The sequence below is a fragment of the Cloeon dipterum genome, chromosome 4 (genome assembly GCF_949628265.1).
Source record: "Cloeon dipterum chromosome 4, ieCloDipt1.1, whole genome shotgun sequence".
Taxonomy (NCBI): Eukaryota; Metazoa; Arthropoda; class Insecta; order Ephemeroptera; family Baetidae; genus Cloeon; species Cloeon dipterum.
This window is the reverse complement of record NC_088789.1, coordinates 3,375,184-3,398,634: the sequence shown is the minus strand read 5'-3', so window position 1 is coordinate 3,398,634 and position 23,451 is coordinate 3,375,184. Positions and strand designations below refer to the sequence as shown.

General features: G+C 41.4%; 3 protein-coding genes across 5 annotated transcripts; 2 read left to right on the top strand and 1 right to left on the bottom strand.

The window, feature by feature from the left end:
• The first annotated feature begins 491 nt into the window (after nt 1-491).
• Nucleotides 492-7,337, top strand: LOC135943290 (uncharacterized). Of its 2 annotated transcripts, none has more exons than XM_065489750.1 (12): nt 492-662; nt 1,103-1,263; nt 1,619-2,125; nt 2,187-2,311; nt 2,371-2,412; nt 2,479-2,595; nt 2,827-3,190; nt 4,044-4,271; nt 4,969-5,260; nt 5,316-5,546; nt 6,013-6,374; nt 6,848-7,337. In XM_065489750.1, exons 1-12 carry the CDS (start codon nt 620-622, stop codon nt 6,962-6,964), a joined length of 2,589 nt encoding a protein of 862 aa, XP_065345822.1. In that variant the 5' UTR covers nt 492-619; the 3' UTR covers nt 6,965-7,337. The 2 variants fall into 2 exon arrangements, with proteins under 2 accessions (XP_065345822.1, XP_065345823.1); XM_065489751.1 differs by having other exon boundaries at nt 494-662; nt 2,851-3,190.
• A 724-nt stretch (nt 7,338-8,061) lies between these two features.
• thoc6 (THO complex 6) lies at nt 8,062-9,579 on the top strand. The gene is made up of 5 exons (XM_065490614.1): nt 8,062-8,256; nt 8,314-8,538; nt 8,597-8,764; nt 8,821-8,983; nt 9,040-9,579. The coding sequence occupies exons 1-5, from the start codon at nt 8,153-8,155 to the stop codon at nt 9,370-9,372; spliced, it is 993 nt and encodes a 330-aa protein (XP_065346686.1). The 5' UTR covers nt 8,062-8,152; the 3' UTR covers nt 9,373-9,579.
• Nucleotides 9,580-10,231: 652 nt separating this feature from the next.
• Nucleotides 10,232-22,931, bottom strand: LOC135943335 (uncharacterized). Of its 2 annotated transcripts, XM_065489814.1 has the most exons (5): nt 22,133-22,931; nt 17,662-17,760; nt 14,447-14,586; nt 12,065-12,523; nt 10,232-11,445 (listed from the first exon to the last, which is right to left on the bottom strand). In XM_065489814.1, the coding sequence occupies exons 2-5, from the start codon at nt 17,729-17,731 to the stop codon at nt 10,297-10,299; spliced, it is 1,818 nt and encodes a 605-aa protein (XP_065345886.1). In that variant the 5' UTR covers nt 17,732-17,760; nt 22,133-22,931; the 3' UTR covers nt 10,232-10,296. The 2 variants fall into 2 exon arrangements, with proteins under 2 accessions (XP_065345886.1, XP_065345887.1); XM_065489815.1 differs by lacking the exons at nt 17,662-17,760; nt 22,133-22,931 and adding an exon at nt 15,148-16,450.
• Between the last annotated feature and the right edge of the window lie 520 nt (nt 22,932-23,451).

Sequence of the window (23,451 nt, the reverse complement as noted above, 5' to 3'; positions counted from 1 at the left end):
TTTTTTCATTTAATTTTGGTAGACGCAAAAATTAGGATTTTGTTGTCTCGCACGATTTGTGTGACTCTAGACACTGAATATTTGAAATAAAAAATATTTTTAAAAAAATTATGAAATTAAAAGCGTCTCGGTCCCGGAGACAGCGAGCTAGTGCAACGTCCCCGGTAAAATTCAAATCAAGGAGGCAATCGATACTACAAACTATAATCAGACAATTTTTCGTCCTTTTTACTCCTATTTTAGTATACCTGGTATTAAATTCCGCAGAGTAAATAATGCATACCTCAGGAGGTGCCACTCAGTTTAATTGGAAATCGCCCTAATGAGATGGGACAAACTCGCCTCTCAATCGGTTGGAGGGTCTTGAATTATAAATAAATTATTGACCAGCGAGAATTTATTATTACGATAGAGCTACAAGCGTCGCACAGGGATACGCGGAGAGGGGACACCCGCGGTGTGGTGAGCCGAGATGCACACGCGCAGCATGCTGTCCGCGCGCTGTAGTAGAGGCTGAGTGATAAAAATTATTAGTCGCCAGAGCGTATCGACGAGGACAGCAAGTGTGGATCTGATGGTCCGCCAAATCAGCTAATCACTCGGTCAACACCAGGAAAATATGGTGCACGATTCTCCAGAAAACAACAAAGATAACAATCTTCGTGAGTACTCTGTGTATAAAGAAAAATTGAAAATTGAAAATTTTGAATTTCAAGTCTACACGCGGAATATTATTCCCGTCTATTTGTTGCTTTATTTATTATTTAAAAATATATAATTAAAATAGAAGATATTTAAGTTGCAAATAAACTGGATTTTTGATAAGAAGGGAAGTGGAAAATGTGGTAGAAAAATGACGGCGGGATGTGGTAATTTTGTTGAAGCCTACGGATTTCCACCAGGAAACCTGTTGATAAGAAGTACATATATATAAAATATAAATTAATTCCTAAAACCGGACTAGCATAAATAAATGAAAGCTCGCACTTGATATCAGCAATACAGGACACGCTTGTGATAGCTTTAACAAGTTTTTTGATAAATACTATCGCTTCCTGCTTCCTTCCCGTCGTCGTTTGAAGAAAAATGCAAATCTTTAAAGGTTCCTCTCAGGGTGGAAGTAGTGACGATGCTTCAACCGCCTCTGCTGAAGTGACTCAAAACTCTTCATCGCTGCCACCCCCGTCGCCCATAAGTAGCCCATCGCCTACTATGCCTCACTCTCGACACAATACACCACCCATGCGCTATTCACCCAGACAAGTATAGCTCATTTTCTATTTTTCCCCTTGTTCTATTTGCAATGATATTACGAGGAATGCAATCATTCCATTTTTTTGCGCATCCTTTCTCTGCACGAGTTTTAATTAAAACCCAGGGGCGCTACAAAACTATTTAATTATCAACACAAATGGCTGCGGTTCTTACAAGAAAGCTGGCGAGAAAGTATAAAAGATTTATTAATATAATTGGGCCAGATAAGATTACAAGTGGGTTCAGAATGGAAGGCATATCACACCTCAATCCCTGCCACAGATACTTTATATAAAAATTATCTACCCGCCAGAGATTAGCAAATCGCAAAAAATTAAAGGTGAAAATAATAAACCTTTGCCAGGACGACGATCCGGAGGCAGTTCACATGCCCCAACAGTGGCAACCTCCGAGGAACGCCAACGGGGACGCTGCGAGAGCAGACCCTCGTTCCGAATCGCCTCGCCCAAGGGGTCCCAATGCCCATCCAGGAGCCCCGGTGTCTCCTCAGGAGAGCCGCAGTCGGTCGCACTCCCCAACCAAGCAAATGCCGAGAAAGACCCCCGAGTTCGCCCAGCCGCCGTTGAACAATAAGAGCGGAGCGTCGCAACCGCCGTATTCTCCCTCCGCCAGACCGAATAGCAGGGTGAGGAGTTTTTCTCCCTCCGCGGAGGACAACAGAACTAGCCCAGCCGGGCAAGATCCGAAGGGACAGAGGCCACCGAATCAGCTGCCCAGGGTCAGTTCGAGTCCGCAGCAAGGCGTCGAGATCACGGGCGTCAGGACGAACAGGGCTAACATCATGAACGCCAACGCCACAGCCCTCTTCGACGGAGGAATAAAAAAGGACCGACAAAGGGCAGCGGCACACGTAGGATCAATTCTATTTTTATACATTGAACGCAATATATAATCTCTTGCATCAACCGCAGGTCGCTCCAACCTCGGTTCCTTTAGAGCCTGTGGCCACGTTCCATATCAGAAGGCAAGATATTCAGCCGCCAGAGTCGCCACAAAATAATCATGCTGAGCAATTATCGCCGAATTACGGAAAACGGTGAGAGTTCTCTTATTAAAAGGAATGTCTTGAGAATATTTAAAATAACATAATTTCAGTCCGAGTTCGCAAACACGGGATTTGAAAAGCGAGATTGACCGGTTAGTGCGCCAAAAAATCTCTGGAACGCATCATTTAATTAAAAAACAAATTATTTCCAAATTTAGCTCGCCTTTGCCGTCAGCATTGCACAGAATCCACGAAGGCGGGAGCAAAGAAGAAATCGAAGCACTTCTGGAGGATTTTCGCATCAGGCGACCAGAGATCATAGAGGAGTTTTTGCAGTAAGTATATATATTAATTGAAGAGTCTTGTCCTCTGTAATTAACTAAAAACACACAAGATAATTAAAGGCGCTTTCAGCAAACTAGAGGGCTTTCGAGACAGAGAGTGGCATGCGCTTTTTGCAAATTTGTGCTGTCAAAATATTTGCATGCGTGCGGTGTCTGTAGTGATGTCAACCTTTTTGCGAATTTTCTGATACCCCAAAAAGTGCCACGTGTGATTATTTCTAGTGTACACCGAAATACAATTTCTAGCCGCGAGCCATCAGCAGGCGGCCAAAGGGAGGCCGCGGCCACGGAGGCCTACGGCATGGTGCGCGCCCCGCAGCAGTTCCAGCACCTGCGGTCGACCACACCGGCCAGCGCCATCGTGGCCGTGCCCAACCTGCAGCTGCACCAACCGTCGCCGGCCAAGCGACCGCGCGTTACTTCGTCCAGCGTCGAGCACGCGATCAACGAGCTCGGCCTCAACCAGTACTTGCAGCCGTCGGGCCAGAGGGCGCAGTCACAGCAGGAATCGCCGCGGGGCGAAATGCAGCCTCCCGAGAGCAACGTCATCGACATCACGGGCACAGATTCCAACGACGAATCCAAAGTGAGCAATATAGACATGTTTTCACTTAAAAATTAGCAATGCTCGGGATTTTACCCAGACAAGGAAAGTTTTAAATACGAAAATAGAAACAGCCGCACCGTGAGGCGCGTATATAGGAATACAATGCTCACTTCAAAGCCTTACAGTCAAGGGATTGTCGTTCTCCAAAAAGGAGATACGCTTTGGAGGCGAGATTAAAACCACGCAAAAATGTTAACAAAGGCATTTCTCTGTCTGGAAAAGGAATTTTCGATGAAAATGTTGAGATGCACACCCATATTTATTCATGGTATAGTTGATTTTATCAAAGGGACTGAATTTTATAATATCCACTTTTAGTTTGAAATCATATAGAGGCAATTCATGCACCTCGATGGTCTTTTTGGCTCTTTTCTACTATACAAAAGTAAAAGGAAATGACCAAAAATCAAGAAATAAAAAATAGTGCAATATTAAAATATTCTACTAGTTTGTTTTAAGATAACTCTCTGCTTTTCATTCCAATTTTTCATGAACGTTTAGTTAAAATTGTAAACACATCTGGTTTAAGGATAACTTTTTATTAATAATATCCCGAGATTGTTAGCTGTGCATAAGCAATGTGTACTGATAAAATCGGGCTGGTAAAATGAATTTCAAAACATTTTATTTTGTTGGAATTGATAGGCGTACAGGAAACTCAAGTTGAATTTATCAAGCACAGTTATATGAGGCAGAGCTTTATCCTGAGTAACACACTATATAAATCTAATCTCTCCCTATTTATAGGGGAATTTTCTACGATAAGAGTTTTAATGTTTAATTTAATGAAACGAAAAGGATTGTTTTCTTCAGCCAGATGTCATTCTTTCAGGCGAAAAGCTCTCCTCTCCGAATGGTAACCGAGGTTCTTAAGCAATTAATGGACCTCCAGAACATATTGCCCGCGGCAATCAAAGAAACCCGGAGAGCCCAGGAGCAGTTGATCGCAATTCAAAAACCACCCACCCTACCAAGGAGCAATGGCACGGCTGTCGTTTCCCCGGTACGCGACGAGTTTGAAATCGCCCACGCTGAACACCAGATGTACAGGATTCAACAGGTAAGCGTCACTGGGACACTCAACGTTTTTTAAAAATTCATGAGCCAGCGGAATTTAATTTCTATCCTTCCTTTTCATGGAAGAAGATTATTGACGGCCCTCTGTATAATAATTATCTAAAAGCTGTCATTTTCCCACGTGCCCCCTCCACGTGATCGATAATAATTATTTTACTGTAGCGGTGTACTAGTTATGGATTGGCTATTCCTTCCTAAAACAAGATTGATCGTAATCATTTTTAAAATAGCTACTTATCTGCACGCCTGACGCGAGAGTCGTATGCAACCTGCTCAGCGAGTGTGACTAGCGGGTTGCATACCATTTTAACTGCACAACATAGAAGTTTATTTGCGCTCATCCAATATCTAGGATTTAATTTAGCATTTTCCGGGGTCACAATAAACTTCGAATTGTATTTTATAGTACTTTGAAGAGTTTTAAATATTTTGAATTTTAAAATTAAACTAGAGGTCTCAGCCGCGGGATTTAAGGCCTTTTTATTGGCGGCCGGCGCGGCTGGAAATATTTTAAACGTGAAGTGCAAAAGACACTATTTTCTCGTGCACTTTTTAATTTTTAAACCTTTTTCACCGGTGGCTGGCGGGCGGCTGCCCACGTGACCCAAAATTTGCCGGCTGGCGCGGCGCAGCACGGCTGGCTGAAAAACCTCTAAATAAATTAAACTTAATTGTTTCAGTCGTCGATGGTTCCAACAACGATTCTGAATCGAATGGAAGTGGATTCAACCTCTAGTCAACGCAAGCAAACTGAGTCCTTGAAGAGCCACCCTCCGACCACGGCGATTTCCTCCAGCAGTAATGGCCAGGTATCGATTCCGACTGAATACCAGCTCGTCACCATGGGGGTGCCTCCGCACGGAAGGGAAGGGCCCATGGACCTCACAAGCAGGACGCCGATGCTCTTGCCCACGGTGGCGCACCACTCGAGCACCCAGCCCGCCCAGAGGGCTTTCCAGGCGTATCAACAAAGTAGTTATTTCAATTCACTACTATCGTGGAGGCGGCTAATCGCATTTATTCTCAGGTCATCACGAGAATCAAGCCAGGACCTACCGGCAAGTCACCGGCGCCAGGCCTCCATTGCACAGATACAATCCCGCGGTGGAACGAGTGTCGCCGCCCGTGAATGTTGAGCGGGCGCGGAGAAATAGTATACCACTATCATCGCCACCGCACCTGAGCAGGAACGGCAGGGGCGAACGGCAGCAGAGCAATGTCATTCCCACGCACTACCGCCGGGAACTAGTACCAGAAGGTAAAAAACCCTTTCAAATCTGTTTATTTTAAAGTGCCACATCTGTATATAAATGAACAGGCCCATTTTTAGTTGCGCGGATTTAGCAGTTTTGAAGGAGTTGAAATTTTTAATTTAAGCGTTGCTATTTTTCATTTTGGTGCAAAACTGACGCGAGACGTTTAAATTTCGAGCCATCTTTTTCCCTTTTAATTTAAAACATACTTATTTTGGTGAAAAACTTTTTTGATTTTGTTCTAAGTATTCATTTTTATTACTAATTCCAAATTGATGTTCCCACAACGATTGGAAGCTCAGAAAAATATTTGGGCCGTCTAAATTTTACAGCCCTACTTGTAAATATTGTTTGAATTTTTTTTTTATTTTTAAAATTAAGGTTTTTGTGGTATTGGCAATTTAGCAATGTTAGTAATGCATTTGTATTAGACGCACAAAAATTATTGAATTTTAATCATCGTCATTTCAGGAATGCTTCCAGAGCGTCTGCGATTCGCGAACTCAGGCGGCGCAGGACACCACCGGCCCACAAGCCAGGCGACCATCACCGTAGTGCCCCTTCAGCAGCAGCAACAGCAACAGCCGCCCCCGCAGCGGGCCCCGCCGCCCCACACGAACGAGCACGTCATCAGCAAAATCCAGCAGCAACAGCAGCAGCAGCAGCAGCAACAACAACAACATCAACAGCAACAACAGCAACAACCATCACAGCAGCAGCAACTCCCGCGCAAGCACAGCAACTCGACAGGGCACTGTCTGCAGTGCCAGAGGGCGTCAGGGTTCGTGTGCTCGTCGTGCAAGACGGCCACCTACTGCAGTCGCGAGTGCCAGGTAGGTTTGCACCAGCATTTCAGCAACGACATGAGTTTCCACGGCACAGGACACGAAATGTGCGCCTGTGCTGCCTACGCCATGTACCTGAGTAGTTAGTTTTTTGCACAATTCTGATTTGCAAATAAACTCCTTCTTTGGAGCACTATTATATATCGTTTGTGCCGCGGAAAAATTCTGATCCCCAACTTTTCACTTTGTAGCGAAAGTCCGTTTCTCCAACGGAAAAATTGTCCAAACTCACTTTTTAACATTTTGTGATTTCGAACAATTTTACCGATGGTGAAAAATTCGGGCAGACTTTAGCTACAAATTAAAGTGACAAGTTGGAGATCGGACTTTTTTCCGCGGCACGAACGTTATGCAAAGGGCAACCGTGTTTTTATCTATTTTTTGTCTGCGAAAAATTTCTCCTCTCATTTCTCCTTTCCAATCTCTTTTTCTGACACGCACATTCACACCTTCATTTCTAGAATCAGCACTGGTCGAAGCACGAGCAAGAGTGCATGAGGTTGGTTTCGAAAGATATACTGTCTGCAGGCAGTTCAGTAGTTGCACGCGCCGGTCAGCACGGTAGAGCAGAGATTTAACACGGCGGGGATTGAAACCCAAAAACCGCAGCAGCACAAATAAAAACAATTTAACTGTGTAACATTTTTGTGGCGCTACAGCTTCGTGTGTGTTTAGTGATTTTTGACGCTCAATATTGTTATGTTCGTTTCCGCATGCTTTTTGGATAGTGTTCATATTTTAAAATGTTAAATATAAAAGCTTGCTATTTATTATGTTTCGTAAATATTTTATGGTATTTTTCTGGATTAAAAATATCGCTGTACAATATTATATCCTCTTGTTGATGTCTGTCCACGAATATTTGGAATTAGATTTTTGTAGAGAGATAAAATGGATAGGAGTTTTAACACGTCTAGCTTGTAATAAAATTTACTGTTGTGCATAATATAACTTATTTTTAGTTTAATTTTATATTCATGCAAAAACTCTCCCGTCTTAAGATTATGGTAAAAAAATGATGAAATGATTTATATTCATTTCATGGTTTAGCACAAGATAACTCAAATGATTGTGGAGGTGGAGGTTTTTTTAGCAAACGTGACGAAATAATGTGCAAAGCGATAATGGTTATTAATGAGTGAACAGAGAGTGAAAACGTGAAATATTACGATACTGCGTTAGGAACATAATCATTCCGAATAATCTATCAATTTTATCGATCATTTTATCTTTGATTGAAAAGAAGAATTCATCGGTCAAAAGGGAAAATACAGAATTTATGGAACTGATTGGGAACGTGTGTGTTGTACAAAATTATATCTTTCGGTAAACAAGTTGCGTTACCTTGCGCCGATTAAAACAATTTTATCGAGTATGCAACACTTCACTCGTATCATTTTTTTGTTGCAATCTTTTAACTTATCAAATTTTATTGTTGTCAGACAGAAATATTGGTACGAGCCGGTACGAGCAAAAAATTAAAGTCCAATTTTATTAATAATCTTAATTTTTGGGTCACGCGCGGCAATGGCATTCCTGTCTTTTGCCTCTCTTCTCATTACTTTCCCGCCGTAGATGGCACTGTGTGCTGTGCATTTCCCATAGCCAATTAGAAACGATGATTCCATCACGCCCTATCAGACCGGCCGCCGGCATTGAAGGTAAACAAACTCAAGCTGCCTGTGCCTAAGGAGAGTAAAAGTTCTAACAAAGGCTCTCACGCTGCATTTTTCTCCGCAAAACCGTGAAAGAAATCAAGCTGCAAAATGACAGAAAAGCATATTTACACAACCATATTGGCTCAAACATTTTCGCCATGCGGAAATTTCCTGTTAGCGGCCAATACCTACGGAGAGATTGCAGTTTTCAAGTGAGTTCGTTTTAAATCTTTTTATTTTTAATTTGTCTTAACACTGAATATTTGTAGCATCCCGAAGATCACTGCCCCAGCAGAATTGCCCACGGATCGCAACCATCGAACGCCTACCTTTCGTTTCTGCCCCTGTCCTGACAACCAAATCAGCAGTTTAGCGACCACAGATGATTTTCTCATCATTGGAACTGTTGGAGAAATACTTGGGTATGATTGGGACTCTATCCTGAAGCAGAAGAAGCCCGATATGGCGTGGTCCATTCCTATTCCTCCGTTGAAGTACGTCGTGATTAATTTATTTCTACATTATGGGTATTTGATCATTAAATGTTTGCAGAGACAATGTTGACAGACCTGACGTGAATAGTTTGAGTCTGAAAGAAAATCAAGAAACAGTTTATGTTGGCTGTGGAGATAACAATGTCTACACAATTGATCTTGGAGAGGGAAAATTAGTTCAAACCTTTGAGGGCCACGACGATTACGTCCACAGCGTTTCCAATTTGTAAGAAGTTTTTTCCCCATGAGTAACTCCTAAGTTGAATGACAAATTTCGACCAGCGGCGGCAAAATCTTGTCAGCCAGCGAGGATGGTTCTGCGAGAATTTGGGACCCAAGGCGGAAAAAGGAAGTTCACACTGTTGTACCATACAAGCGCGATTCTCTAGCTCGACCTACTCTCGGGAAATGGCTCGGAGCTGCCTCGTTCAACGACGATTGGCTGGTAATGTGCATCAAAATCGCCACCAAGGCTTGTGCCTAATCTCATAATTTGTTCAGGTGTGTGGGGGAGGCCCCTTCCTCTCTTTGTGGCATCTGAGGTCAATGACCCTCGCCGAGACCTTCACCTGCATGGACGACCAAGGCATTTACGTGGCCGACTTGCACGGAGACAGAATTTTTGCCGGCGGTGCTTCCCATCACCTGACCCACCTGAGCCTCACCGGTGGCGTCCTGGCCGAGGTTCCCCTCTCGGCCACGTGCTTGTACTCTCTCGCGTACCAAGAGTCTCCGCAAAAAGTGATGTGCATGGCAGGTTCGAGCCACAAGATCGACTTTTGTACAAACTTCAACTACCGAGATCAAGTGCTGTCTTTCAATTGTGGCAAGTGAGCCTCAAACACCAAATTAAAGCTAGGCTTCCACCACAGCTCTGTCGAAAATGTAGCTTTTGTGCAGAAAAAGCGCTATTAAACAGATTTTGCTGCAAAAATCCGAAAAAAACATGTACCACAACTTTTGGTATTAACACTAATCCAAGTGAATTATTTTTCCAAGCCCCTTAAATTATGCATAGCGATTTAAATAAATTCTGGGTGCCAAAACTCTCTCATGCAAATCTCTGGACATTTTTCATTTATTCCGTGGATTTTCTTTTCAATTTTTTTTTTACCATAGGCGTCTTATATATGGAGTAGTGGAAATACAATGGTCTCTTCTTCGTTTTTAAGTTTTTAACACTTATTGTTGATAAGTAAAACTTAATAAAATGAAAATAATATATTTTTTAAAGAGAATTACGTTAATTTTAAAATAATTTATCGTTAAAAAATAATTTTAATGAAAAGACAAGATGGAGTATCATTTGCTTTGTCAGGGATTTCAGTTTTAAGTGCACACAGCTATTTTTATATGTCTTCAAGTTGAGGATTTAGCTGTATTTGCCACCAAAGAGAAGCAACGCAAATACCACTAATTTTATTTAAAATTACCTTCCTGAGAATTTTATTGCGAGATGTTCTTAACGTTTTTTTAAATTTTAATATACATTCCAACTAATATTTGGTTCCTCTCTCTCTTCTATCTTTCAGCTGCGTGATTTAAGCACAGGAATGGTAATAACTTGTCATTCACACATAAAACTGGCATAGCTTGTCATAATTCACGAAAAAAATCATTTTCAGCAGCTCGAAATCTCTATGGGGCCTGATAAAATACGTCTTAATTTAATGCCACTTAAACTACCAAAATATAAATTGGCAACATGAGGTTTATTTGAAGAAATACAAGCTGAAATAAATAACAAATGTGGGAGCACTACAAAAATCCATGTCCAGCAACCACGGCCGGAATGAACCCCTCACAGCCATCAGTTCTGCGCACCCAAAACCAGTCCTTGAGTCTGGAACTGACGAGCACGACCACGTCACCTTTGGACACGGAAAGAGTGTTGCGACCGCGGCTGTTGTAGTCCGACCTGATCAGCAGCAGGGTCTCGGTTTTCATTTGCACCTCACTGAGGGCGGCACTGGACGGCGCCCTGCTGCTCTTCACCTTCACCCCGCACTCGGAGATGGCGCCCCGCGACCGGCCCATCTCCTTGCTCCTGGTCCGACCGACCTCGGACACGCAGTCCTTGACCAGACTGTCCACTTCGTCGAAGTCGGTCTGCAGGGCGATGGTCCTGTGGTTGGGCTTCAGCTGGCTCAGGTTCTGCTCTATCCTGTACTGGTAGTTCTCCAGCTTGCCCATCTTGCGTGAGGACGGGTACTTTGGTTTCGGACAGCGCACTCCCACCTGGGACACTGAGTCTTTCACACTGACCGAGTCGATGTTTGCCGACTCGGCGCGGAAGCGGCGCGAGCTGAGCTCGGCGTCCTTGAGCAGCGTCTCGACGCTGCTCCTCGGCCTGCGGTGCCTCGTGTTCTCCGACTCGGACCTCTGCGCGGCCAGGAACAGTCTGTCCACGGCGGCCTCGGGTCGCTGCGTCCGGTGTCTGCTGCGGTGTCTCGACCTGCTGGCGCCGCCGCCGCTGCCGCCGCACTCGGACACGGTGTCCCGCAGCTTCTCGTTGTCAGTCTTGTTGTTGCGGCGCTCGCACACGCTGGCGGCCCCGCGGCGCACCTTGTTGGGCACGGTGGGTGGCGGGGGCGGGGGGAAGGCGTCCGAGTGGCTGTCCCAGGCGCCGGGGGCCGGCGTCCCGGGCGCCGAGACGCACGGACTCGGCAGGATGCCCAGCGGCAGGCATGAGCGGTAACGCACGTAGCCAGCCTCGCCGTGCGGAGTGTGCACGTACAGCCAGTTGTGGTTGCGGAAGACGGCGTTCACCACCATGCCCAGCGGCAGCGAGCTTTCGTTCTGCCGCCACGTGTCGCGGCCGGACTTGCTGCGACGCGTCCCTGGTTGGTACAGCACGCACGGACTAGCCAGCACCACAGGAATGTTGGCTGGGTTCTGCAGGGTTGCCTGAAAAATAATATTTTCACTAATTAAATGGTGCTGTCCAGAAATAAATAAACACAACAAAAAAGAATGTTGCGGAAAATTGACTTTAGTAAAGCTGTGCCAGCCAAAAAGTCAAAAATTGAAAATTGCTGGCGAAAAATTTTATTTTTGGCCATTGGAGCTGCTAATTACTATCAAACTTTGCTTTTAATATTTCTTCCGCCTGAAAAAATTCTCAGCCGCCGGGCCAAAATTAGGCTTAGGCCGGGCATGCAGCCGCCACCCAAAATTACGCGGTTGAGACCTCTATTAATTTTTTATTAACTTCATTGTTTAAAACATTTGAAACAAAATAAATTTATCTGGCTGAAATTTTTAAAGAGTAAAATCGAAGAATTAAGTTGACTAACTTAAAACATTTAATATAATTTTTAAGTTTCGGATGCCACATGATCATTCAAAAAATGATTAATTTTGTTGTCATTGCTTTGAAATTTTATAAATGCTCTGGCAGACAAAAAATTGCCCAAAACTACGGTTCAGTAAAAAAACCATTGAAGTTGAAATAAGTGCATGCTCTAAATTTTTCATTCGTTTTTAACAATTAATCTATATAATTATCATAAAAGCAACAACTGACCTTTGAAAGAAACTCGTCGATATCACTAATATCGTATCCAAAATTTCGGCTTGAACTGGAACTGTTAGTGGAGGACTGCGAGCGGCTGACGTTGTGGCTGGAGGCCCTCGAGCGTCTGATCACCCTCTGGGCGGCGGGAGTGGCCAGCTGGGGTGGCCGGGGGAGCTCCGCCTGCGAGCGAATCATCAGGGGCTCGACGAACTTCTTTGGCGTCGTCTCCAGCAAGTCGTGCGACGGCTTGCGCAGCAGGGCCCACGTCATGGACACCTTGTTGCTGGGAGGCAGGGTGGGCCCGCCACGCGCCCGGTGCAGGGGGTCGTGCAGCGACGAGGTGGACGAGGCGCGTTGCCCCATTGCGAGGCTGGCGATCGAGTCGTAAAGAGGCTCGCTGACGCCTGGCTCGCTCACGCAGTCGTCGTCTCGCCGCACGTCCCAGCACTCCTGCAGAAGATCCGGACCCTGCAACCGTTCATTTATTATTATTATTTGTCGTGATTCGTGATCTTTTTATTAAATCCCCTTTCGCATTGCTACTATTTACAGTCATTTTGGAGGTTATAATTTATTACTTCTGTAATTTGTAATAATCCATGATTTTAGTTTAGTACATGTATTTAATTTTACTGTATTGAAAATTAGCAAGAATAAACAAGTAAATTGAGCGAGTCTGAAAAATTAGATTGTCAGAAGAATTTAATGTAGCTTCCTCGGCATTTTTCAAAATTTCCGCAGAAGTCCTACTCAATAAATATGGGAAAACAAACAGCTCGCTAGTCGCTACACACCGAGGTCGCTGAATTTAATTCTTCTGACAATTATGACAGCCTAGTATCTATCTAGAAATGAATAATTCGAATTGAATAAGAATATTTATTAAAACTTTTATTAAAACAAATTTTTTACTCTAGTTGGTATATTAACATAGGTCTCTTAGGACAGTAAAGCTGAATTTAAACAGTGTAATAAAAGTTACTCCAATAATTCCCGGTTTAGTTGTCTTTTAAATAAAATAATTAATACATTTATTTGATTTCTATTTTAATGTAAATTTGGTAAATTAACCCAAACTAGGAAACGATTTTGTTATTAATTAATTAATTAATATTTAAATTAACCCCGCTTGGCAATTATCATTATTTTAATAATTAAACTATTGTTTTTTAGGATGTGGGTTAATGTGTTATATCACAGATGAAGTGACGAACCGCTTACATTATTGAAATTGCTTTAATTATTTTAAACTTGCACTTAAATGGCTTTAATCTTATAAAAATCACGAAAGCCTGACCAAAGGTTTTTAGTTAAAAAAAACACTTAAATTGTTTGAAGCGATACAAGAAATAAAAGTGTTGAAAAGTGTTCCTAGGTGTGGAACAAATTGAAATCGCTTTATACAATTATGTTTCCACATATTTAATAAAGATAGAAGCTTTTAGCATTATTATGGAAAGCTTTTAATCTTGTTTTTTTTATTTATACTTTTAATCATGGTCACCATGATTATCTACATGCTATCCACATTTCCCAACCCACTAAGTGCTCCTCTGCATCAAACCGAACCATTTAATTTTCTCACTTTTCTTAATAAGCCCTTTTAAATATTTATTACTCAAGAAATTTTTTCTAGCTGCAAATTAAGATCAAGCAAGGGGCTGGCTAAATGAGTGTTGCAAGATTTTATAGCCAGCCGGCGCACTTGTGTCGCCGGCTGCACGCATTTCCTCGCAGCCTGTCGGCATTATGCCGCTAATTAGTACTAGAATGGCAAGTTGTAACTTTTAATTGTGTTTGTTAATGACACTGATTGGCCTACATGAGCGGCGCGCACGCAGGCCGTGTGCCATCTTAATTATTTTTTCGCTCGCCGCGGCCACCTTATAAGCGGCAATGCTTCGCCTTGGGTACCTGATCGATCCCTCCTTAACAATTTAATTAGCTCCATTAAGAGACAAGGCGCCGCCGGTCTTACGCTTGATCGCATTCCATGCCAATTTCGTTTGATTTATTCGCATTCGACTTTGTTTTAGCGTAATCGATAAATCAACGTGGACAGAAATGGTGAAAATGAAGCACCGTGGAAATTAATTAACGAGCTCAATTTTCTTGCACTACCTTATTGATTTATATGCGAAAAACAAACATGATCTTGCGGCAGGCTGTAAATGGCAATTGCGTCTGACGTGATTTTAATTACTCTGTAATTTATATGATCAATCGATTGCGGAAATATATGTGAACATAAAAAGTAAAAACGTTATATTTCTGAGATATGCTAGCAAAATGAAGGAAATCTAAATAATGCAAATATTTGCCAAATGTTTTTCGGTGGTTTTTATTTTTACTCCGCAAAATAAAAAAGTTGAGGAATTTGGGATAACTTACCCTGCGTCTGTTTTCTTCTTCATCCTCTGCTGAATCATATTCCTCTTGGTTTCTTCTTTCTAAAAACCCACTTTCCTCAAGATTGTTTTCCACATTTACGCTGCTCCACGAGTGCCTCCTGATTGATTTGTTCTGGTCGTCTGGAACAGCATTTAATAATTAAATCAATTTCATAAAATTAAAAATAAAGTAAATTCAGGAGGAAACGAAATAATTTTTATATAAAAAAAGAATTTTCCGCTTGTTTCATAGCCTCTTGGCTCGCATTTTTAATGTATTCTCAGCAGTGTCAAAGCAATTGGAGATATTTGAGCTGTTCGCGGATCTAATACTGGCTGCCCAATGTCAGAGATGGCAAAATGTGGTTATAGTTCGTTTCTCGAAATTCTCAAATATCTCAACGGGCTGCTTAGACTTTCCACTTGCTGGTTTTCGCACCTTTCCAGCGGCTTTGAGGACAAATTTCTGGCTTTTCAATAAAAGACCTCGGTGCGGGGAGGCGAAAAAATGGCCACTTTGGGCCCAAAAGTTCCACTGCGGCCACTCGGGCCCAATTTTATCCGTTCAGCGGTGAGCTCATAGCCAAAATAAAATAGACTTAAGTAGTTTTGCTGAAAAATTATTTTCTTATCTTCTTTAGAAAATTTGATGTTAGCCTGAGATACATCTCTTTGAGTAACGAAACTTGGAACAGAACGCACCTGCTGGAGCTATGTACAAGTAGAATCAGTTGAGTTGAGGTATATCCGTTCAGGTCACCCGCACAAAGCAAACTGAGCAAATTATCCGATTTTGAATCAGCTCTGTGCTCTCGGTCAGACAGATCCCCACCACCGATGCACCTTACCACCCAACTTATACACACGCTTAATGATCAGGAGGAAATTAAATGGAAGGGTTGAGAACGGAGTGAGAGCTCCTCTCTTATTTTTTTCCACATTCCAGCATTATTTTTGAACCGTGCGAACCAAAAGCAGCCATATAGTGGTGGCGTGAGCTCTGGAAAAGATATAAACCCTCCTCCTCCTCGTGCGCGCCTACCTGAGGAAGGTTTACCGCGCGCGGCCGACCTGGAGGTACGGATCGGCTCTTTATAAACCTCTAATTATTGGCCGAGGAGCTGGAAATCTCCATGTGTGTGTACTCTGCTGATGCCAACATTTATAACCTCGGACCGTGACCTTTTAAACTCAGAGTCGGTAATTTTTCCCTTCCCCTCGCGTGCGTTTCTCTCTCTTTTTCGTCTCGCGGCCCTCCCACACACACAATCTTTCCTAAAACAAAATCGGACAAATGCACGCCGGCCGCGCGGCTTCACCTCCCATCTGCGCACAGCACACGTTCTCACACTCCGCAGCAGGTAGATCTATACAGATTCTTCGGAAAGCGATTATATTTAATACGGCATTGGCGGTAATTATCGTCATCCGACGTTTCCACTGATTGATCAAAATTCCAAACAGCCCTGCAACAATAATATTCCCGCGTGTGCCTTTTGACGTTTTAATTATACACTCACGCACAATACATGCGTTCTTTCTCTGACTTATCTATCTACATGTTGTGCTCATACGCAAGCAATAATCGCTGATAAACTTCAATTTACATTCCTCTTCCACTTGTAATTCTGCAAATTGACGCTTGCGCTAGCGAATTGTGTATGGATAACCAGCAAGAATAAATAAATTTCTCAGAAGTAACGAGATAACAACAGTTTACACGAGGAAAATGATTAAAATTATTTGGAGTTATCTTTTAAATCACGAAAATTAACTCAACCGTACACTTGGTAACTGACGTCTATCGACTTTATTTTAAAATTTATTTAATTCCAAAAATTGTTGCCCTTTTATATCTAAAACTACTCGTTGTGCTGTTATAATTTGACCAAACCAAAGACCAATAATTTTTTGTAGAGGAAATCGTCCAAAAATATAGACCTTTTGATAGAAACAACCAATTAAATTTGATTTTCAATCTAAAAATTTGGAACTTCATTCTCACCAACCAAAACAATGTGGATTAATTATTTCAAATAATATAATTTTCCTTTTTGAACCTCAACTAAAAATTGTATTCGTATGTGAAAATGTTCTTCCTGAATTATTTGACTTAAATCAAATGTCAGAAAAGTGATTGGAAAATACAAACATAAATTTTATTTTTTAAATGAGCAAAAAGGGAAAATTTGACACTGTTTCATTTTACTGAAAAAAAGCTTTTTAAACAATAAAAATCTCAATGATTGCAATGATTTCGGTATAATTTATTGGTATTTCGCTAGCTTTACCCATCTGAACATTAATAACTAAAGAATAAACAAAAATATTTTAATTGTTAAATTTTTGATGAAATCTTGAATAAAAAATGTCTAAGCTTTATAAAAATCTTCCTAAATTGCGTTTTGAAACAGAATATCGAGAACACCCTAAAAAAGGAAAACGATAAATTCATTTGTTTTTTCATCTGATCATGTCAGTTTGATGTAAGTGAGAAGTGAGAGAACAAATTCACGAAAGCAAAAAATAAAACGGACTGATCAGCAGCAGCAGCAAGCAATGTTGTTCAGTGTTTGGACAGAGATGTCAGTAGGAAGAAGTAAAGCAAGTTTCCGAACAGCCCACAGCGCGTACAAATTACACACGATCTGGCGGCGTCTGCGAGGAGTATTGGGATGAGAGAAGACGAGTGCACGCAGTCAGTCACGAGTGACCTCGGCTACCCCGGCTCATTATTAGTGGCTTGGGCAGGCTACTTCGTGACATCACAGGAACGCCTTCTCTTCATTTCTCACCGAAATTGGCAATAAATTATATTTTTATACATTTGCTGGGTGCGATAAAAGGGATTTTGGTGAATCGTAAAATTCCTTTAAATTACTACACGTGCGCGCGGCGAATTTTCCTCCGCGTCCCGACCAGAAAAACCAACGGATTTTACTTTCCGAGCCAGCCGATTAGCCGCCGAACAATATTATATAGGCTTCGCCCAAAATTATGCTCACATGCTAGTCAATCAGCCATAAAAGCGGTTTGCATTGTTTCTTTTACGACCTGCCCGTCTCACAGGCCTGTACACATATTATAAAAAAGGCCCGTCCGCCGTGAGAGCCGAAAACGAGCGCGGCGTGCATAATTCCACGTGAGTGGGCAGAAATTAAAAGCCGATTTGTTTGCAAGACTATCCGCGAGCAGCCAACCAACCAACGAACCCACCTGCTGCCTGTGCGAAAGGGGCCAATTTGAAGCGGCGGGCCATCAGGGGGTTGCACAGCTGGGCCAACATCTTGGGGATGCGCCGTCGAGAGTGTCGGTCTGAAAGCAGATCGTAAACGGTGCACTAAATTATATACGTGTAGTCACTCTGGGCCGTCGATCACTTTTATTGGCTGGGAAAATTACTACTCGGCAAGAGGGAGAGGATTTCCAAGGGTTAGAAATCAGTTTTTTAAAATAGCAATAATTCAAAAGGGTGTATCCAATGATTGTTCGTATATTTATTTGTGAAAAAAAGAAGCGAAGAAGGTTAAGAATCACAGAAAAATCATCAGCCACAGAAAAATCGATGGTTAAAAACGTCGAAAATGTTTGAAATCATTGATTCCGCACCCAATTATCTAGAATAAAAGACCTTTTTAAAGTTGATCGATACATGATGACAATTAAAAATATTTTAAATAGTGAATGCAATAAACAGTTGATCGATAAACAACTGTTTCTGCAATTTGCAATATTAAAAATTATCCAAATTTACAGCGCTCGACCAAATTTTCTTGGCAGATATCGATTCCTTTCGTCGAAACCTATAAGCGTAACAAACCTCTTAGGGAAACTCTTTGTTGTGAAATAAAATAGGATTTCAAGTAAGGAGACAGTCCTCGCCAGTTGAAAAGTATGCAAACTTTGCAGCCACTTTTCTCACCTATTTACGGTTCTTTAGGTCAATTTTGGCTTCAACTGAATCCCAAGGCATTGGTAACAAGGGTTTACCAGTAACAATAATCCTCTTTAATTAGTCCAACTTCGCAATTGAACTAAATTGTATGCCAAATCCTTTTCACTGCATTTCAGTAACTCTTCTCTGCTTCACTGAACGAATCGGCTATATCTGGAGGTGCATATATATTGCACTAAATTAGCCGGCATAAAGAGTACAGGACCATTAAAAGAGCGAACTCTCTGCTTGTCGCGACCACGGCCAAGTGGATGAAATTTATGAAAAGCGGTCCTTCCCACATTATAACGAAGGAACAAGCGTGCGGCTTTCAAATGAGCGGCCCCCAAATGAGCGGTGGAAAATCAGCAGTGGAGACGAAAATGATTAATCACCTCGGCCGCAACAAAACACTTTTTCGCGTGTACTTTTACACAAGAAGGCAATTTGTGAGAATACATCAAAAGGCGGAGAGCAAGAGAGAAAGAAAAAGCAGCAGCAGGCTACGCAACTTCTTGTTTCACCTCCTCAGACGTACACTGAAAATTATAACGAGTGCTGAGCGAGAGCTGGGATTTTATTGTAAAAGCTTTTTGCCCCTCTTTATTTCACGCCGCAATAAAAGCACTCGATCGAGTGCGCGTTGAAAGAAAACACCCAGCACGTGAGTCGATCTCGTCGAGATGATCACAAATTCCACACAGTGAATATCATAACACCGCGATGGGTACACCGATTCTGATGCACCGATCGGCCTTGCTGCACTCAGAAAGAATGCTGATAAATAATGTTCCTTGAGATACTACTTCGTTCAATTTTTACTCGTACCTGGCTATATGTTTGTTTAATATCTGTTGTTGTTAACATTTGAATTTGACCTTCTCCTTCTGTAATATCCAGATTTTTTTGTATGGTGCTGATAACCAGCATACGTTTAGCTAATCGCTGCTGAAAGGACGGAAGATTATTTATCACTTCCTTTGCTGCATAGGTTTACTGCAAGGAGCTATTTACTGCTTTCAATTAATTGTGCCCTGCTATTTTTTGTCTAAATTTGATGCAGCACCATCCGAGCGAAAGTCACTCAGTGTCCCAATAATCTGTGACAAAATTTGACAACATAGCTTCGAACAGAGAGATGTTAAAAGCTTATATTTCTACTCAAACACTAAATTTATACGCTAAGCAGATCTTGAAATTAAAAACATAATCGTTTTTGAGAAATAAGATTTGCAATTTGGCACGATATTGCCATTATTGCTCATGTTACAAAAATTAATAATCCATACAAAATTCGAAATTTGTGGTAAATCAATCATTCGAAATTATTAGATATGAAATGGGAAATTTGACCTGCTATCCTCGGTTAAAAAGTATATTTTTTGGACCAGATGATTAATTAATTATAGCAATTTAATATTTTCACAGTTGTTGTTTATGTTCATTTTCATTATTACGCTCTAGTAAACTTTTCTCACTGTCAGGCTAACATTGAAACCTGCATTTTTAGCTATATATCTTTTCACACATTAAAAAAATCATAGGAAGGTTGTAAAAAAATAAATTTAAAGGAAAGAAATAAAACTTTGATATCTGAAGGGGTAAAAGTTGGCAAATATTTGGTCACGTAGGCAGCCACCAGTCGCCGTTAATCTGGCTAAGCTGCGCCAGCCACGCCAGCCGCCGGTGAAAAAGGGTCAAAAATTAAAAAGTGCACGAGAAAAAATGTTTTCCGTTAAGCACTATCAAACTTTACGTTTAAAATATGGCTGCCTTAAATCTCGCTGCTAAAGACTTTAGATAAACAACTATTTTAAAGGTTCTGGTTACAATTCACAATTGATAGGTTTGAAGACGCGAATGCAATCATTTGTGTGTTCATTAACAGAGCTGATTGTCAGCAATAGTATTAGGTTTGAAAACTGTAAAGAGAATTGAACAGAAAATCTCTATAAATAAACTTTACCACTTGAACACTCCTCTCGTTTGTACTGATGTCGCAATGTGAATTTTTACAACTCAATTTGCGCGCGCCACATGCAAGGTCGCGTCAGGGCGAGAAAAGTTCCATTTCCATACCGCGCCCGCAGTCAGAGTTGGGAGAGAAATCGAATGAAGCGATCAACCTGAAATCTGATACTCTCACTTCTTCTCACTAACCGAGGCCCACAAAGCGATAGCTCTCGTTGAAATGCAGAAATGGCCCCGCGTATTCTGTCTATCACAATTAATATAGTTACTGTACACCGCAAGGTAGTGAAACGAAAAACCAAAACCCTTGTATGTGTTGAGACTTACGACATCGCGAACAAAATAGTAGAGTTCGAAAGGGGAAAAAGGTCTCGTCTTGCGCGCAGGCTGCTATTTCGGCACGGTGATGACATAATTATGTGAATACCGAGTGGAAAGAATAAAGCAGAGGAGGCGGCCGTGTTTTGATATTAAAAAGCGCCTCCGCCGGTCGGATGGACGGTTTTCCGCCTGATAACTGCACTTTATAATTGCATACGCGGAATAAATTGCTGCTGCACACACAGCCGAGACAGAAGGAGCAAGAATTGTTTTATGGCGGATAATGACTTTTCATCATCATCGCTGGCTGCGCGCTGGAAATTTCAGGTCGCGCCTCGCTTGCTCACAGCATGTATGCATACTTGTTGTAGTAGGACGCGCGCGACGACGTTCTCCGCACAACATGTTTCATGCAACCCGCCGCCGCTTAGTATAATGAATCATAATTTTGCTCGAATATCTGGTCCATTGGCTTTTCAGGACGGGCTTAATAATTGTTTATGGCCTTCGAATTTTGCTGCTTTAATTGATATTTAATATCCGGATCTAATTTCTCTCGCATTTTTTACAGTTAAAAGATGCCCGACAGGCAAGAGAAAATATTTTCACTTCAAAAGCAGAGAAAAGTTATTTGTGATATCATTATAATTTGTTTAAGTTGATTTTTTTATAAAATCAAGTAGAAAATTTGACAAATGGGGATTTTAAAATGGTTATAAATAGGTTTAGTCAATGAATCGTTTTGTTCCACGGAAAAGTTTGGATGTGTTTAATTTTGCTCTTAGTAAAATAACCAAACAAGAGCATGCAATAATTATTATAAAATTATGTTTGCTCTACATGCTGTTAAGCTTTTTAGAATGTAGAGTAATTTAATAAACTTCGTTTTGTAGTCTTTACAGTTAAAACTTTATCGTACACTTACTTCAACAGTTAAAATTTAATGCTCATGCCAATTTTCATTAGACTGAATGTATTTCTTTTATTCTCTATAATGTTATACAAATGTTTGTATTAAATTTATAGCAATCAATTTTTATCAATAAACCATTGTATTTTGTAATTTAGAACATTTCACACTGCCTAATATAATACATAAGAATTGGTAAATTATGAATATACCAAATGATAAACTGGATTATTTTTATTTGAATTTTATAATATAAGTTACAAAAAAATAGATACTTGGAGGATTTTAACTTTTAATTCTCATTCCACAACGTACCGCGAGAACTTGTAAAATTGTAAAAACTTTATAATATTTTTTTAAATATAGCAAACTAATTCACTAATTTACACAAACCGATAAAAAACCGTTTTAATTACATGAATAATAAGTGTTTAATATTTTAACATAAATATGGTTTGTACTATGGAAAAGAATAAAAGCAGTGTAAATAGGGCAGTGAAACAGGGGGCTAGAGGGAAGAGCTTTTGTGCGGCTGGCAGTTAGCAAGTTACCTTGAGGTGTGTCGCATGCAGAGCCGAGTGTGTGAAGCCGAGGACTGCTGGTGCGGTGTGCGCGCGAAGAGCAGCCGGCAGAAGAATCAGGAAAGGCTGCGGTCACACTGGCTGCACACGCCGCTCGCAAGACGACCACAAGCCAACTGGATTTGCAGAGCGACCGAGTCCTGCTCTTCCTTCGAAAACTGACTTCACCGGTGCACCCACCTCGGCTCGCTTTTGCTCACTTTTCGCCTCGGCAGCTCCAATTAAAAACTGGATATTATATCAATATACATATATTATATATTTATACACACACACACTCGAGAGACGAATTCATTCGCGACTTGCTTTCGATCCCCTCCGTCGCATGATGTGGGTTCGACGCGTACCCGATTTACGCTCAAATTTCACACAAATCGGTCCAAACAAAGGGGAGAGCAGGCGACGCAAAGCAGTCACCTCGCGATTCTCGCGTTCCAGGAAAACTGCTCTGCTTAATAGACTTCCTCGAAAAGGGATTCCCTGACTCTGGCAATTAAATCTGTGCCAATTTTTCCTCTTCGTTTTGTGAGGCATTAATGACTTCTCGAAACTTATTTGTTCTGGTTCTAAACATAATATATTTTTTACATAAAATGGTTCGTCTGCCGATAAATTGGGATATTTACACATACTCGAGTTGCGAAACTACCAATTTAGAAACACAACAGACTGAAACGGAATTTTGCAACAAAATTTAATTTCATAAATATTTTAACAGCTAATTCTAAAGGAAAAGAAGTGTTGAAAACACAGCACAATTATTACCATGTCCAAGGATTAATTCTCGGACCTTCGTAAAATACATCCCAAGTTAATTTTTTTAAAATTTAATAATTTATTTTTGTCTGAACTGAGATTTTTTTAGCGATTCCAACCCACCTGCCTTGTATGCTAAAAGTCATTAATATATCGTATAAAAAGATGATGCTCACCAGCGTGTGCAATATTGTTTATTGCCCGGCGTGCAGAGAGGAAACGGTTGTCGTTATTTTGTTTCACTTGCCTGGCGAGCGCACACAAAGGTGCAATTAGCGCAGACACCCGAACGGATAATAATGCGCATAAATGAGTGGTGCCGGAAATGTTACGAGAAAAAAACGCGACCGACGGAACAGATTAATTTAAGCAGCGCCCTGCATGCGCACGTCGAATTCGAAACGAAGCAAGCGCACCCGCGCGATTCCGCGAATCCGATCTGATTTTTTTACTGCAGCAGAAAACGCTTATCTCGCATGAAAGGTGGTTGGCCTAAATTCACTCGCGTATACGTATTATACGAAATTGGTATC